The 18822-nt window shown below is 41.8% G+C and overlaps 1 protein-coding gene across 1 annotated transcript in view; it reads right to left on the minus strand.

Moving 5' to 3' along the window:
- Positions 1 to 18822, minus strand: part of SLX4IP (SLX4 interacting protein) — a 183385-nt gene that overhangs the window by 56567 nt on the left and 107996 nt on the right. Inside the window, 2 exon segments of the mRNA XM_029918398.1 lie at positions 536 to 656; positions 4570 to 4659. Of these exon segments, the coding sequence (XP_029774258.1) occupies positions 536 to 656; positions 4570 to 4659 (211 nt within the window).

An 18822-nucleotide genomic window follows, 5' to 3' on the forward strand; every position in this document is an offset into this window, starting at 1 on the left:
GGACATTTTGGGCCAGATAATGAGTTGTTATGAGGGGCTGTCCTGTGCATTGCAGAATAGTTAGTGACATCCTTGGCTTCTAACTCCCTAGATGCCAGTAGCTCCCTGCCAACCCCTCCCACTCGAGTGATAACAACCAAAACTGTCAGCAGACATCACCAAATGTCCCCTCATGCAAAATCACCCCCAGTTGAGAACCTATGAAATAGGGTGTCATATATATGAAAGCATTTTAAAAGGCATAAAGCCCTAAATCAAGTATTAATGTAAATCTATTTGTAAGAGAACTTGTCAAAAAAAAAAAATCCTTTAAAGTACAGCTTCCTTAGGAATGTTTTGTTTTCTATTTTTTATATATTTTGCCTACCATTAAAAAGCCCTCCAGAGCTTTTTGGTTAATTTTCTTTACCCAAACAAAGCATCTTCATTAGAACATACTTCTTAAATGTATCACTGTACTAACACGATAGTCAAATGTAATTACCATCTCTGCAAAAAAGAAATTTTATCCAAAATCAAAGTACTCTGTGCCTACCTTTTAAGGTCAAAGGACTGGATCTTGTGAATTCTATATTTGATGGCCTATGTTGTTTACGAACTTCCAAGTACTCCTTAACTCTTGAATCAATGGTTTCTTTTAACAGTAAACAGACTTCCTAAAGTAAATTAAAAAATGAGATATAATATTCTCATTTAATGCAATGCAAAAAGAGTCAACATCATGCATATTAAAAAGTCAACATTGAACATTTCATTTCGTTTGCGTTTTTACTTAGCTGTGAAAGCTGAAAAGAATGTTATCTGTGATCAACGGTAACATCCCAGATTTAAGTTTGCTACTGAGGTTTGCTCAAAACCATGATGTTAGGTTCAGTTTGTGATCTGAGAAATTTCATTTAATTTCCCTCTGCCTCAGTTGCATATTTCGAAAAGGAAGGTAAAAGCAGTGAAGTCCCACTGTAGCAAGACTGTGGATGAGGGAAGGATCCAGGAGGTGGGGCTTATCACTGACCCAAACCCAGCCAGCAGGGGCAGCCCTGCCCAAGGACTGCTGTCAGGATGGGATGCCAGGAGGGCGGCGGTAATCAGCTCTTCTGATCTGTTTCAGAAGGGCCAGCACAGCAATTTTTAGGTAAATAGTTCCCATTTTTCAAACTTGGTTCAATACTTTTCTTAACCTAAACACCTACCATCCTTCATTTATTAGCTTCTGGCTGCAGGTTTAGAAACTACTGAAAAAGGAATGGCACCAACTGATGAGCTGAAGAGAGAACTAGAAATCAGTAATGTGATTTTTCTCCCACGCTCTTGTTGTTGATACTTTATGTGCCCATTTGCTTTTGTGAAAATTGCACTATATCCACCCATTAATGGTGAAAATAATTTAACTTCTCATATTTCCCTAAAGTAGATGAATACTTATTAGGCAACACAAACACATGGTTTTAATTCAATGTCAACATACCACACCACTAGCAAACTTCTGGAGCTGAGTACTGTTTTATATATCAGTGTTACTTATGAAAAGAAAAACAAAACTCTAAAAAGTCCACAACATGATGGGAAAACATTGTCCACTTTAGGTACACTACCAGAGACATGTAGCCAATGTAGGGAACAGAAGAAAAAATGGCACACAAATCTAAATTTCTTATCTCTGATTAAGAACTGGTGTGTAAGGACTAATAATTCTGGTCCAGTTCCCAGACTCTGCAGAAGGCTCCGAGTTGCTGAGGTCAACTCAAACCTGTTTCACTGGTTTCTTCAATGCCATCTCAGGTTGATCTCTCAGAATCTTCAAAAATTAAAACTAGTACAAAATTTTACGGAGCTCTGAAGGGCAATGATGGCCAAACTTTTCTTTTATTGCAAATACAGACACTCCTCAACAGTACTGAAAATTCTTATTTAATTCACAAACGGGAATTTGGACATAAAATATAAACAATGATCTTTCTCCTGCTTTCATTTTGCAGCCCAAAGATGCGGTGCTTTGTGGAATAGAGAGAGATCCGTTTACAGTTGAGCGTTTTGGCATTGTTCACACAACAGAAAGGCAGCCTTGCCCATACTGTTGTTTTAACAATTAAAGAATTTTGCTTCACATGCAGGGTTCAACTATGACTGAGCTAGAAAATATGTGAAAGACATACATGGAAACAAAGATTGTTAAATTTTAGCCATAAATGCCCTATAAGGCTAGAACTAAAAATAGCAAGACAAAAATAAAACAAAGACCAATACAACACAAACTTTCTCCCTATAGTTACGGGGCTTTCCTTCCATGAGTCAAGGTTGACGAATGGAAGGTAGACCACGTGCAATGTGGTTAAGATAACCTAGTAACTGACCGCACCACACTTGGCGAAGCATTCTCTTCAGAACCAGAGCAATGCAAGAAAAGACAGAGTCCCCGATAAACTGGATGGGCAGATTAAAAAGACGAAGCTGAAATCGATGAGCAAGAAGACAGAAATATACAGAGTATATCTAGGCTAAGAAGGACTCCAATTTGCTTCCTCAAGTTTACAAATGAAACAGTTCGAGTTTGACTGTTTGGGTACAAAGACTACTCGTGCTGGACTCAAAAATAAACATGGCTTTAATCCATGCAATTAGTTCCTTTTTCTGAAAAGGAACTGGACATTCTTAAGACTTTCACTATATAAAGTGACTGCTAAAATGCAATCAAATTGATTGCTCATGAAATCCCAATCATGAGATGATCTAATGAGAAAAAAAGATGAAAGCAATGAGGCACTGAATAGAGACTAAAGTCACATCCTTTCCTTGACTAGCTTTTTTCCCTTCTCTGTCTCTGTCTCTCTCTCAAAGCAATTTTCATGCCAGCAAACAAACTTTAAAGGAACAACTTCAAGTGTACGCAGCAAACCATCTGCTTTGCTCTGAGAGGGAAGCCTGGCTTCCTGGCATAATGCAGGAGCGAACACTGCAGCCAAGCTCTGCAGGTCCCATCATGCTCGGAGCACCTTTGCAAAGTCATGCCTTGCTACCCGGACATTAGGACTAAGTGGAGCAGCACAGCTGTGTGTGGCTCCCTGGAAAAATCTAGCCTCATGCTTTGGATAGGAGGTGACTCATATATTCGTAGCTTTATTTAAAACCCTTCCAAATCAACGGACTTGGCAAAACTGACTAAATATCAACAATAGAGGGCTAAGGATGAGGTGGTAAAACTGGGAGAAAATAGGTGACAGGCTGGGTATGGAACAATGGATTCTAGAACGCTATTAATGTCAGTCAAGTCAGAAGACTTTTGGGGTGAGGTCTCCTTAAAGTGAGCATCAGTCACTTTGGGGAAATAAAGGAACTGTTTTGAACCACAGGAACATGTGTTGCTGGTAAGCCAAATCTTGCAATTACAGAGTTGAATTGTCATAGGAGATGCTGGCATACTAAATATTAAGATCTGAAGAGGACAATTTATTCACCTGAATGGTAAATCCATTATACCAAATCTTATGCCTGCCGCCTTCTCCCAGCTGGCCGCCACTAGGTACCCTTTGCAATACTAGGACAGCCAAATGCTGATTGTATCATTACCTTTTGACTGAAAATGTATTACTTACAAATTTTCTTTGGGGGGAATTTTTTCCTTAGTAATCTCCAAAAGTCAAGTGAAAACAGTTGCCACAGTAAAGGTTTTTTGGCTTGCTTTCGTTGCCACTATCACTAGATTCTTCTCCATATACTACCTTTCAAGAAAACTTGTTTTTATGTTTAGCTCTAAAAAGCTGTTGTGACAAGTGTCATGGAGGACACAAAGTGCTGTCATACTCGGAAAGTTCCGTGCACGCCACTGCCTAGCTATCCCTGCTCTGGAGAACAAGGACACGGAGAAGGAAGCAGAGCACGTGATGAAAGCCAGATGCACTCTCCAACCCCAACCCGCGGCCACAGCAGCACTTGGGTGGGATCACAGAAACTGAGAGCCAGCAGTGACTCAGCTGACCTCTGGTCGAACTTTTTCATTTGCAGATGAGGAGACTGAGGCCCAGGAGGTCACACACCATGCTCCCGGTCACATGACCATCCGGCCATAGGCTTCCCTGACACACCACAGTGAGAAGGAATACAGTCCAACATCTCCACACTTACTGTTAGAGACTCATGTTAATAAAAGGATGATAGAAGACAAAGCGCAGACAATGAGAATTTAAGAATTAAATAAGAATTTAATTTCAAGGTGTGAAAGATCAGCCTTGTGTTTACCCCACGCCTGCTCCAGGGGCTCAGTCTGTCCTTTACAACCAGTTAAAGTCCCTGCTGCCTAGAATAGTCACCTTTACGTCTTTTCTTAAATATAAAAAGCGCTTTCCCCCAAAACAAAGAGGCAGAATATTTCTGGTTTAAATAATATAGTATATGAAATACATAGATGTGTTGCTTTCTTAAGGAAAAAAAAAGCAGGTGTCTGTTAATAACTGCTTTTCCAGTGTTAAATATCATTCAATATTTTTTGCCTACTGATGAAAATGAAAGCTGAAAGAGCTCATACTTTTTTTAGCAGCAGCTATTGCATTTAAACAGTAAAAATTTTTGTAGTACCTCTTTCTTCTGTTCAGAAAACCAGCTGGTATCTTTGTTTGAACCTTGCGGCAGTATGTGAAGATCCACCAGGACAGCAAAATTCCCACACTATAAAGACATTAATGGCAGAGTTAGCTCACACCCAGCAAACAATGAGAGAAAATCTCACAAATTCCTACTTGGTTGCTCATGATGAAATGGCAACAAAGTTCCCTAGTGGACAGAAATCTTAACATGGGGCAGGGCTACAGGTCATAAACCTACCAGTTTTTGAAGTTTAACTTTTAAGGCAGAAATGCTAAGGAGAAGTAGAATTTTAATCATAATGGCAAAGATGAAATATCTATCTTTGGACCACACCGTCAGGGGGACGCCCAAGGCATCCAGTGACAGCTGGAAGACTATCAAACACAGAGAAGTCAAACAGGTCAGAAATGGGTAGGCTCCAGAAAGGAACGGTTCCACGGGCAGTCGGGAGGATTCTTCCTTCAGCACAGGAAAGAACAGATACAGGCTACTGCATTTTCAGACAGAGAAAAGGAATGAGTGGGACCGTACATTTTATTTATTTATTTTTTAACATTTACTTATTTTTTGATAGAGACAGAGCGCGTGAGCAGGGGAGGGTCAGAGAGAGAGGGAGACACAGATTCAGAAGCAGGCTCCAGGCTCTGAGCTGTCAGCACAAAGCCTGATGCAGGGCTCAAACCCACGGACTTTGAGGTCATGACCTGAGCCGAAGCTGGCTGCTTAACTGACTGAGCCACTCAGGTGCCCCAGGACCATACATTTTAGAATAGAAACAAAAGCCAAGACCAATGAAAAGGAACCAAGGAGAGGAAGGTAGATGCTGAAGGACAGGTATCAAAACTAAATTAGTTTCATTAAAATATGCTATAAAACTGTATAAATCCTGCTTCCTGTCACTGTTCAACAGGGAAGCCAATAGCTATGTGTGGCTACTGAGCACATGAAATGTAGCTACTGTGACTGAGAAGCTGAATTCTAAATTGTATTTGACGTTAATTTAACTAAACAGCCATATGTGGCTAGGCGGTCTGTGGTATGGCTATCAACCCTGTAAAATGTTACAGCCTTTAAATCTTCACACCTTATGAGTAAAGTAATTTCTGCAAATCTCTCGATAACTGTGCATGAGCTAACCTAGAAAGAAACAGAAGACCAAGAGTGCAGGTTGAGGATGGTCTCAGAGCCCAAAGGGTCAGTGATGGCCTACAGGAAAAGGGCACTTTTACATCTCTTTGAACAAGTTTGTGTTTTGTTTTTATTTTATTTTATTTTTTTTTTTAATTCTGTGCAGTAATCCAATGGTGGTGAAGGTAATGTAGTTTCAACCAACGGCCTAAGTAGACCAAATATAAATATGGAAGGAAAATAAAACTTGACACTTACCTCATACCATACACAAAAATTAATTTGAGATAGATGATAGACCTACACATAAAAACCAAAACTATTCTGCCAAACTTGGAGTAGAAAAAATTTCTTAGAACCCAGAAAGCACAAAATATAGAAGAAAAAATTATTAAATTGAATGCTGTCAAATTTAAAACATTTGCTCATTAAAAGGCACCACTGAGCACCTGGGTGTCTCAGTTGGCTGAGTGTCCAACTTTGGCTCAGGTCACAACCTCGTGGTTTGTGGGTTCAAGCCCCGCATTGAGCTTTCCGGTGTCAGCACAGAGACTGCATGGGATCCTCTGTCTCCCTCTCTTTCTGCCCCTCCCTGCTTCTGTACTCTCTCCCTCTCTCAAAAATAAACATTAAAAAAATTTTTTTAAGGGAGATACCATTAATAAAATGAATATGTATGTCACAGAAAATATTATAAATGCATATATCTGACATGAAGGACTGGGATCCAAAATACATAACTCGTACAATTCTAATATTAAAAAAACAAATCTAATATTAAAAAAACAACAACAACCTAAGCTTCAACAGATACTTCACAAGATAAACAAACAGCTAATAACACATGAAAAAGTGTCCAACATCAGTCATCAGGCAAATGCAAATGAAAACCACCAAGAGATACAACTACATACCTACCAGAATGACTAAAATTAAGAAGACCGACACACCAAATTTGGTAAGGATGTGGAACCACCCAAACTTTCACGCATTGTTAGTGGAAATGTAAAATGGTTCAACCACTTTGGCAAATGGCTGGTCAGTTTTCTTTAGTTAAACACACATTTAATTTACTGACTGAGCCAGCAATTCCATCTTGGGCCCTTACTAAGAGAGATAAAACATGTGCACAGAAAGATTTGTATGCCAATGTTCATAGAAGTTTTACTAAAAATAGCTAAGACAGAAGACAACCCAAGTCCATCAATAGGAGAATAAACAAAATACGGAACATTCATTCAATGGGATGCTCCTCACAAAACTACAGATCCATTCAACACAGACTAATCTCCACATTACACTTAGCAAAGGATGCCAAGCTAAAAGAACACATACTGTAGGATTCCATTTATATAAAGTTCTAGAAGAGCAAAACTCAATCTGTGGTCAAAGCAATCTGAATAGTGAGTACCTAGGGAGGAACTGACTGAGAACTGGCACAGAGGAACTTTGTGTGGTAGTGGTGGTAAGATTATGTACCTTGGTGGGGTATACAGTTAAGGTAAGTTCATTTCAGTGTACATAAATTGCATGTCACTAAAAAAATCATTTTTTAAAGGCTGTGTAAAAGCACATTTATATTTACTAACAGTTATAAAAAATGTACTCTGTTCCTAAAAATGTATGGGTATTTTAAAGGAGAACAAAGTAAAGTTCAATTAGAAAAAAAAATAATGAAATATGGTGACAGAAGGTCTCCTATGATGTCAAACAGCACAGTGGGACCCACTGAACTGCCTCTGAGTGTGTTACAACCAGTATTTTAATGAAAGAGAATCAAAGGGAATATGTGAATAGAATAAAAAATATCAGTGTGTCACATGGTACAGTCAAGTCCTGTTTTGTGAAACATGTATGAGTATACTGAGTTATGATGGAAAGCCGATTTCTTAGTGTGGATTTGTGGTCAAAACTGTTTGAAAACCAGACTCAAGTATACTGTTATTTTAAATGTTTCTTCACAACTGTTGATTATAGATGTAACCATTAAGGAATATGCTGCCACCAGGTGGAGGTCATATGCCACAACTACATGATATTAACCAGGGGTTATTAACCTTTTGTGTGCCATGGATGAAACACAATACATGGAATTCAAAAGAAAACCAATTCAACGGAAGTACAATTATCCAAATTAAAAAAAAATTGTGATTTAGTAATGTATGTACTGTCTATTAAGGCACCGACTCTTTCCATAGCGGTAGATCTAATAACTACCAAAAATCCAAAGTGGCAGTAAGCATAAATGATATCTTCAGATATGTGCCACAACTATAATATGAAAAGAGCTATGATTCTACTGGAGACATATACTGCAAATACTACCATGTTTTGAACACTTAATTTATAATAAAAAGATTGATTAGAATTTGGTTAAAATAAAGATGTAATTTTTGCTCCCTTCCAAGCTCACCAACCCTCTCAATTCTGTCCCAGACCTGTTGAGACATCACAGGCGGCAGGCAGAATGAGGGCCTCGCTGAAGCAATGGGATGTGCTTATGCTCATTACTGGGTTTCCTGCAAGTGTTTAATCCTGACTCCTCAAACCAAGTTCTCTGCTATCCCTTCTCTGTTAGCAAAACTGACTTTTAATATAGTTAAAAAAAAAAAAAAAAGGTGATACTTAAACAATTTGAATTGATACTATGGAATAGTAGCCTTCTATAAACATTTTTTTACATTTTTTAAAGGTTTATTTATTTTTGAGAGAGAGAATGCATGTGCAGGAAGGGCAGGGAGAGAGGGAGACAGAGGATCCCAAGCAGGCTCTGTGCTGACACCTGAGAGCCCAATGTGGGGCTTGAAGCCACTCCTGAGATCATAAATGACCTGAGCCAAAGGCACACGATTAACCCACTGAGCCACCCAGGTGCCCCTGTAATAGTAGCTTTCTAAAGAATTAAACAGCAAGGTCCAATTCTCTCATCACTTCATACCTTTGATCACAAACAATCTAGTGTTAAGTTTGATTATAAACACACTGATTAGATGGGGTTTTTTGTTTGTTTTTTTTTTTAATAAATCACAGAATCTTACTCTGGTACTCAGACTTTCCTGGGACTTCAGCCAGACTCCACCACCGGGCACGTGTGCAGTCCCCACCCCAACACACACATCAGGGCTCTCCCCCTGCAGCCAGCAGTTCTGAGTCCTCTAACAAGCTCACACTCCCACACCAAGCAGCCGAATGCTGCCTTTCTTAAGTTCCCTGCTCTCAAAGCTTTGCTGCTTTGCTCCCATGAGTGAACAGAAGTTTGAAGAAAAAAAGCCTCGTACTGCTGCCAGAAGCACAGCCTTCAACTTCTCCTTAATTAGGAGGAAGTTTATTTCATCTCTCAGCAGACTCTCCATCTCTCTTCACAAACAAGGAACATACTAACCATCACTTCTTTCTTAGGCCAGAGGTGCTCACTTTACACAGGCCAAGTTACCTCTTTAATAGACCAAAGGCTACTAGAAAAAGCTTCGCATCCCATGCCCTGGGTTGTGAGTCAACAGGCCAGGGTCTGATCCAGCTTCTCGCCCCCTCCGCCCAGAGGTTTCGGCCAAGAGCCTGGGAGTCAACCCTAACTCCTCCCTTTCCCTAACCCTCCATAATCAGTCACCAAGTCTTATTGGTTTTACTTCTTAAAGGGCTAAACACATCCCGGTCTCTTGCTCTTGGTGTCACATGAACTCTCAGCGCCCTGACCAGAGCAATCTCTAACATATGTGGTGTTTCTACCCTCTGATTCCAATGCACATCGATGCTCCTGGGTTTAGTCGACTCTTATGTGTCCTCGAACCTCAGGAGGAACATAGACATCTCAGTGCAGCTTTTCTGAATGCTTTGTCACTTCACCCCCTGGATCAGGCTTATTCTTCACATGTTTATTTATTTCTGCACTAAATAGCTGGTCTATGTAGGGGCTACTCCTGCTAGGGTGTTAGCTCCTTGGTGCAGACAGACAGGGTCCAATCTCATTCAAATCTACACTACAGCAATTAGCACCAGATCAGCTCACAAGTGCTTAATTGTGTGTGCGGGTATGTGTGTGTGTGTTTGTTGTGTGTACAGAAAGCTTTAATCTTCAGTGAGACTGGGCTGGCCTTGCCCTTCAGCATCCAAGCCACCACTGCTCTGCCTTTAGAGTCTCTATCAAGGGGAAGAATTCAGGGCAAGTGCTTAACATTTAAAGGAAGGAAGAAAGGAATGAATGAACAAAGTATAAATGGGCTCTTAAGTTTGGGCAAAGCACAGCCTTATCTGCATTCTGAGGGCGCTGAGCCCATTCTGGGGACAAGGCTGTTCCAATTCAGCACAGGACACTAATGCATCATGGAACAACTTCCCCTCCTTTTTCTTTTTTTTAATGTTTTATTTACTTTTTGAGAGAGAGAGAGAGAGAGAGAGAGAGAGAGAGAGAGAGAGGCAGCGGGAGCAAGGGAGGGTCAGAGAGAGAGGGAGACACAGAATCAGAAGACAGGCTCCAGGCTCTGAGCTAGCTGTCAGCACAGAGCTCGATGCGGGGCTTGAACCCATGAACTGTGAGATCATGACCTGAGCTGAAGTAAGACGCTTAACCGATTGAGCCACCCAGGCGCCCATTCCCCTCCTTTTTCTAGAATGGCAACAACTATGCCATCACCAGTGACAAACTGATTTTCTACAGTTTGAAAAAAGGGACGAGAAGGATCCTATGATTATCTCGTCCTAACCTCACTGCCCGGGGTGGAAGACCTTATCCTGTAATTTTACATTAAGTGTCAAATAAAGGTGAAAACACTTACACTTCTCACACAGGTAGGTATGGGAGAAGCGGGCTCAGAACTGTGAGATACATGGTGTTCTCTCTCATTCACGCAACACCTGCTGAGTTTCATCAGGGCCCTGGCCAGACCCTGCGAGAGAGGGACAGCTACAGCATGCTATAGTAAGTGTCACCACAGTGCACAGCCCAGGACGAGAGGTGGCCAAGCCACCACTGTCTGAGGGAGGTCAGGGATGAGGGAACGACCTCTCAGCTAGGTCCTGAAGAGGAGCACAGGCGGTGGAGAAAGAGAAACGAACAGCAGCAACGGACAAAGAGGCCCGAATAGCCTGGGGTGCTCTGGGTACAAAACAGAGTCCAATAAGCAGCAACAGGACAGCGTCGGCAGATGAGGCCAAGCAGGCATGAGGGTTCGGGCCACAGAGGAACCCTGGGCAGGCCAAGGGGGCGTGAAAAGACCTGTAGGCTGGAGAGCTCCCTCAGGTAGGGGTGCCTGGGCCAGCAGAGCCAGCAGACAGGTTTAAAGTCACCCCCAAGAGTGACTTTAAAAAAGAGACCATGGAAGGTGATGGGTAGAGATGAAGGGGTAGATCTCAGAGATACTCAAAAGTGAAAGACGAGGATTGGGGGTAGGAAGATGAGGGGCAAGGATGATGCCCTAGGCCTGTGAGTAGTTCCGCCATGTGCACGAGGCTGTCCACCGGCAACTCATCCAGGAGGGTCTGCTAGAACCGTCATTGGCATTTTATACCACCTGCCATTAAGGATTTACGGCAGATTGGATTAACAAGGCAAATATTAAAAATGGGAGGAAATAAGAAAAACAAGGGTAGAAATCTAAAACGACCTCAATGGCAGGTCTGTACAAAATTTCCACCATTCCCATAGGTCTCTGCAACATTTGGCTCTGAGTTTGCTAGTTTCCAATGTAAAGAAAGAAAAGCCAATCAGAGTCCATAAGATGAGGATGCACCAGTACTGAGGATAACTCAGTCATTCCTAAATATTAAATCTAGAAAGACATTTCTCCTGAAGATTTTCATGAGAAACAAAAAGCATTCTCTCTTCCTGCAGGATCTACCAACATTACTAAAAGGCTCTACGGAACATACTAAATATCTTCCTATCAAAATAAAGTTATGCATGTTACATGGAATTAGAAAGTCATGTGGTTTTTAAAGGAAAAGCACAGTTTACAGAGCACCTATGTTCTAGGCATTGTGCTAAGCTTTATCTATAGTATTTAATTTAATCCTCACCACGAGCCAATGAAAGAGCACAACTATTACTCACATTTTATAGATAAGGAAGTAGCAGCTGAGAAGGTAGGGACTAGTCCAGTATTACACAGTCAGTAAGTGACAGACCCAGGAATCAAATCCAAATCCATTAGACTCCCAAGGTCCCTGTCGTGTATGACTTTGAAGAAATATCCCCCTCTGAAAAAGGCCACTCAGGACTTACTTCCAGAAGGCATGTGGAGGTGTATTTAAGGCTACTTAGCCTAGAACCCGCCCCACAATACCTGTTCCCTCTAGGGTGAGCACTGGCAGGCCTGTTTGTCCATTAGTGACAAAGGACTGACCCAAGAACTCCAAACAGGGTCACCGTGCTCCTTCCCCTGCGCAGTGACTCATTCCATGCTTGAAGAGAGGCACCAAGAGTTCTAATGCTGAAGCTGTCAGAGTGGGTTGCCTCTTAGGATGAGCATGCAGAGTAGTGGCAAAAGCCCCGGGCAGAGAGACTGGGGTGAGAGGGAGAGGGGGAGGAGAGGCCTGCAGCAGAGGACCAGGGCAATAAATCACGCTGAAGGTGGGGTGGGGTGTTGGGTCAGCAACCCCAGTCTCCTGACAGTAACAATCCTATCCAGAGGTAAAGCAGAAGAAAAGTCAACACAAATCTTTTGTCAATTTAACCCCCTTGGCCTCTCCTTATTACAATACTGACCCAAGAAATCTAAGCTTGGAGTTTACATTCGAGAAAAGCACCCAGCATACCTTTAGGATGGCATATACAATAAACCAACAGGTCAGGGAAGGAAAGAATAAAGAATCATTCCATCAAAGTATAATGTATCCTTAAATCTAACTGCAAAACCTTGCTGAGGGTGAACAAGTAGACAGCAACAATAGTTGAGATTCATTGAGCACTTACTGTGTGCCAGATTCTGGGTGAAGCCCTTTCCTTACATTACTGTTTGACTCTCATGACAACTCAGAGAGCCATAAACTATTACCAGTATGTGTTCTGGAAACACTGAGAAACTTAAGAGCTCTCTTCTCTTTCACTTGTAGAAGATCCCTGGTGATCACAGCTAGGTTGTTTTGTGTGGTGCCTTGCCAACCTGGCAAATACTCGTCAGGCCAGGTAGAAGGAACATTCTATAATCCTAGTAACGGAATTAGACCCAGCCTGAATTCACGATCACACCCACAGAGAAGCCTCGAGAAAGCCCTAAGATGACAAGGAGGGGAAGGGTCTAGCACAGGAAGTCCAAGGCCACAAATCTCTTTCGACAATGTCCCAGTTTAGAGGGGTGTTCCGCCTCCCTTCTCTGGGCCTCAGTTTCCCTCTGTGTAAAATGAGGGACCACCACTGGATCTCCTTCAGGGTGCCTTCCACTTTAAGATCCCTCCTCCTGGTTGCGTTTCGGTTCACAACCATTGCTTGGATTCTATTTGCACACATAACATTTGCCCTGATGTATAGGTTACGCAAGAGCCATGCGGAGCCTGGCACATCGTCTGGTCCTGTATCGGTTCACTACGGGCCGTGTAAGCACAGCAGTAAAAATCTTAGCAACCAGTGAGTCCTTCTCCCGAGCGTTCTCTGACACCTCTCAGGCAGGACGAAGCTCCTGCTTGTGCCACGGCACTTCCATGATTCTGCTGCGGACTCATCACAGGCTATAAACACATGGCTGTTTACATCCATCTCCCACGGGCTGCCTGTGGGGAGGACCTGCCCTCCAATACCTTTGGGTTGTCAATGGGCCTGGCACAGAGAGGACAGTGAAGAGTGTTTGTTAAATAAATTCTAAAAAATACATCAATGATAAAACCTACTTAAGTGTCTGCCTTGTTCTCTCTCTTGGAGGGATTATCCCCCTCTCACCTGCACCCTGTTCTTAGAACAGGAAAGACCACAGAATCAACCTTATAACTAAGGTTGCATCATTCACAAACAGAATACTGTCAGCCCAGAAAACAGGTAGTGATACCCACTCCTTCATGCCAAATACTTACTTTCCTAACTTCTAATCAGACAGAACAGTCTGCAAAACTCTGGCTGACTGTGTGAATTCAAATGCAAAAAAAGGAACACGTAAGGGGGGCTTCCTGAGCAGCAAATAGATGACTAGCTCTTTGAGCTCAGGTTTTTCCAGCTGAAAGGGATGTAGTGGAGGATGTGACTTGTCTCAGGTGAACAGGAATCAGAGCGAGAGGGAGTTTCTCTCTCCTGTTTGGTGTCTGTTGTGGGGCTTCTGGCTACAGGTCAGGGATGTATACCTTGCCAGTCATTTGTTTGTGTTTCTTAACAGTTTTATTGTTATGGATGGGGAAAGATTCTACATGGATGAGAAGCAAGTCACAAAGGAATGAGAAAGAATGCAGGAAAACAGAGCTAATGAGTTTGATGACAAGGAGGAAAAAACAGAGTAACAGGCTGATTATGTCCTTCAGTAATCTCCATCTCCTATTAAGAAAGAGTTTGGGTTTTTGGCCTAGAGTGTTCATACAGTGGCTCACAGTCTTCCCGGGTAATATATGGGAAGAAAAGCAAAGCACTACTGAGAGCACAGCAAAGGCCAACTAACGTGGTGTATATCGTAAAGTGGAGCTTAAATTTAACACCTGCCATTGGAAACTTTAAGTAGCCCTGGGGCTGAATTGCAGACTCTAAAACCTACTGTTGTAGTTAGGAAGAGTACAGTTAGGAATAAGCCTTCAGTCATTCCTTTTGAAAGAGAAGAACTGATTTCATTTCTATAGACATTTTCCCTAATGGTTTTAAAGAAATCATTCTTTCCAATGTAACTGGCAGGCCTGTACCCCTCTGGGGACTGGCATGGTGTGTACAGAGCGTGTGAAGCAACGAGGAGCACAATGACCTGGGGGTGGAATGCACCTGACCTTAAACCCCTTCCCTGCACCTCAATTCTCCCAGACCAGAGGAAGTTCCTGCAACGTAAAATGGGGACAACGATGAACACCACCTTATGAGGTGTCTGACAATGAAATGAGGGAATAGAGAGGCACAAGGCTTCAGCACAGCGCCAGCCATACAAAGGGCTCAAGGGGTTATTGTGGGGTTCCCCCTTCCGAAGGTAGAATTTGCCTCAAATTCTAGGGCATCTTAAATGAATTCTGAATTGTCAGTTCCATAAGATTTACAAACAGGGCACAGGTTTCCACCTATTCCTACTAAGAGCTAATAAATGCCTCATAATTCTTTCGAACAGTTTTACCCTGGCCACGCACTGCTTCTTAGAAGAACACATGGCTTGTAATCAAAGCTGATCACAGCGTAAAACTATGAACTCTGCTCTGCAGATTTCTGCAACAGAGAACATGAAATGAAAAGATAACCTGGAAGATATTTTCATGTACTTGTCTATAGGGAACTCGTCTTGAGAGACTCTTAGGTGGCTAGAAAGACCAGCAACATTCATAGTTAGCAACATGGAGGCCGTTGGGAGTGTGTTCAGGGCCAATTATGGCCAACTATTTAGCAATTGGAAAATGGAAATTCTGCTTACAATTTTATACAGCATATGTGTTATCAAGAAACTCTGGGATGCAAGTTTGGTTTTAAACTCTCTAAAACTTAACATTTTAGAAAATAATCTTGTATATCCCCAAAGAATCTTGACAGTTCTCAATGTCAAGAAGGATAAAAGCAGTGTAGCCTAGGAGTTAAAGAAATGTATGACCACTTATAAAATGAATCAGAATGAAAAGAGAAAACAAAAAACTCTATAAATACTCCCCTAGTGATCAATGCCTGGAATTCATGGATGGATTGCTCTAAAGGATGGCCAGTCTTGGAGGCAGATTTCTTGAAAGAAGAAGGGAGATAACGGGGCACAATTTTCTGACCTCCTCGGTGTGGGGGACAAAGAGTTTTTAATGGCTACTCTGGGTAAACTGGTGACTTAGAGAAATTTTGTTTATTCAGTTAAACATAAAATAATTTAAAGAACCCCCCATATGTTTTTTGGTATGTTTTCTCTGGAACCATCTCGTCTACTTTCTACTACAACAAAGGACTTCCAGATAAAGCTATGACAGGCCCTCTCTGTTCAATCTCGTTGCCATATGATTTTTTGTCAAGTATTTATATTGCCCACACATTGTTGATAAAGGGAGCTACCTGTGCTCTTCTAAACTGGCTCAGAGTAAGCAGCGCTTCCAAAGCCCACTTAAAGAGACCAAAGATAAGGCTAACATGTCAACCTTACACGAGGGCAAAGAGAATCCAAGTGTATGGCTGCAAACCAAAACACAACCTCAGAGACAGGACTTCCTGAGGCCTACTGCACAGGAAAAGCTTCCACTTCTGCAAGGCTCAGGGTTACCATAGCCTCAGAGAGGCCCAACCAAGTCAAGTGCAAACCTCGTCTCTGTCCTTAGCCATACTTATTCTCCTGGTTCTACAAGTTCAGGAAAGTAATCTGTGTGCACAACCTGAAGGGTATTTGCCCACTGGAGCCTAGATGGAGCCCTGGCTATCACAGTACCAGCAGCATTAGAATCTCCTAATTGTCTCCTATGCAAATTCAGACCTATCCATTTGGAAATTTTAAGAGTATCCTGTGTTTTAACAAGTCCTCCAGGTGACTCTGGTGCAAGTTCAAGTTTAAGAACCACCGCTGTAGGCCACTGTGTGTCCTTGAAGGCAAGTCATGGTTTTCTGAGTATGAACCAGGAACTTTCTTGGAGGTTACAATAAAAAGGAAGAAAAAAAAAAATCCTTTCAAGTTTCACCATGTAAAACAATGGAATGTATCAACACACCTGAATTGTGAAAATAGTATAATTCTAAAACTCATATCCATTTTATCACAATGATAAGAAAATAATTCCCTTACAGTTGTAAAAAAACCAAATTGGGATTTTCCTTAAAAAGAAAACCTAAAAAGCCCTAGAGATGAATGTGATGCGCAGCTAGGGTTGAGAACCACAGATACAATAATGCCTTGCTGAAAATCTTAAAAACTTACCGCTGGCTCAGGATGATAAAGATGGTGATCAAAATCCAAAGGGAAACCATGATCTATCTGCCAGACTGAGAACGAGATTCAGGCAGGAATAGAAAGGAAGGAGGTGGTAAGCCTCAAAAAGACAGGGAGGTTATACAGTGGCACTTCAGTCTCTGAAATGAGGTCAGACAACTGGGCTCCAGGGAAACCTGTCCCAGGGCACAAACAGGATGGGCACAGAGACAACAAGGCGATCGTAGAGAGGGGCAAATGGAATTGCAATTTGCGAAAAGGGGCGAAAGATAGATTTTGCAACTATAAACTTAATCACTACCAGATTATTAGAGGGGATCCAGAAGAAAACCCAAAGCATAAATATGAAAAACTATACCAAGATCCCAGACTATAACAACTGGTGAAATGTGGCTGACAAAGCAGGTATGAACCCCAGCCAGGAATCAGGCAAAGTTTCTCATGACGTCCTTTTGCTTGATCTACTCCACCAAAAAGCTTGTTACCAATGACCTTCATGTAGCCAAGTCCAAGGGTCAGTTCTTGGTACTCATGGGTACTTGTGTTACTTGAACCCTCAGTGCCATCTAAGGAAGTGGTTCTTTCACTTGCCCTTTGAAACTCATTTCTGAGATAACATGGTTTCCTGCTTCTCCTCCTTCCTTGGCCACTTTTTCTTAGTCTCCTGTACTCATCATATTGAATCTAAATGGACTAGGGCTCAGTCCGTAAACTTCTCTTGTCTCCACCGACACCCTCATCAGTCTCCAGGTTTCAGATTCCAGGCAAGTTCACATGCTGATGACACCCGAGCATTCCTGCTCCAGCCCAGACATCTCCCAAGCTCCACAGGTACAAATCCAGCTGACTACTCTACATCTCCACTTGGATGTCAAACAGGTATCTATAACACAACAAATTCAAGCTAAACTATTGGTATTTCACCCTCAAACCTTCTCCCACGAGGTTTAGTTAAGCTAGTTTGGTAAACGGCAACTCCATTCTCCCAGTTGTTCAGTTCAAAAACCGTGGAGTCATCTTTAATGCCTTTCCTTCTCTCATAATCTACATCTAATCTATGAGCAAACCCCTAGCAGCTCTACTTTTGAAAGGGCCTGCCTGGGACACAGAAAGAGCTCAATAAATATCAACCAAATGAATCTCTGAATGAACAAATCAATCCTGGTGAAGAAAAGCCAGAAACATCGGGGTGGAAGAAATGATGATTAGGTGGATTCATAACTAATTCAACAGCCATACCACAGGATGGATTTTCCTTGATCCTTGTCTTGGTCCACATTCATGGCAGTCACATGGATGAAGGTAGGAAGATAGAGTGCAACAACATAGGTGGATAATACTGCATGAGATGGAATAGTGAATATTTTGTTGGGGGTAGCAAAAATGATCTGCCCCCCCCCCCAAAAAGATAAAAAAACTGGATCTCTGTGACTCAGAGACAGATAAAATCAGGTTATGACGATGAGTTAAATAACGTAGTCTGATCAATTTAACTAAGTGAAATCTAATAAGGATATGTAAGGGCCAAACTCTGTCTCCAAAAACCTAATCGCTTGGGCACAGAGGTATTCGTAAGAGTAAGCTCTCTGAGTGGGCAGCATAACGTGGTGGCAGTCGATGACCGCAATTTCATCTTAGGCGACTTTGACAGTAGCAGCTCGAATAAACATAATGATGGCTATGTTTTACACATTTAGTGTTCAATTTTTTTCAAAATACATACTTACTTAGACAAACTGTTGCAAATTAGGTTAAGAATGTCAACTTAAAAACATCCTATGAGGATCAATTTGAAAAATGGAGAATGATTCACTTTTTTAACTAAAAGAAAAAAACAGGATGAAATCATTATTAACAGGACTTTTAAAGGTGGAAGAACAATTCTCTTGAGTTCTTTCAGGCCTTAAGAAATTGGGAACCAGATGAGAGCAGAGAAGCCACATTGGCAAGACGTTTTGACCGACAGGTTTTCCAACTGGGAAATGATATGCTATGGGAGGTGGATCAGAAGATCAGAGCATTAAAGCACATGAAATGGACAACTGCATAAATATCACATTGTTATCACAGGTCACTGGTCTAATTGTGAGGAGTGATGAAACTCCCACAGGAAAAGATGTACAAGGAC

Source organism: Suricata suricatta, chromosome 12 (genome assembly GCF_006229205.1).
Source record: "Suricata suricatta isolate VVHF042 chromosome 12, meerkat_22Aug2017_6uvM2_HiC, whole genome shotgun sequence".
Lineage (NCBI taxonomy): Eukaryota > Metazoa > Chordata > Mammalia > Carnivora > Herpestidae > Suricata > Suricata suricatta.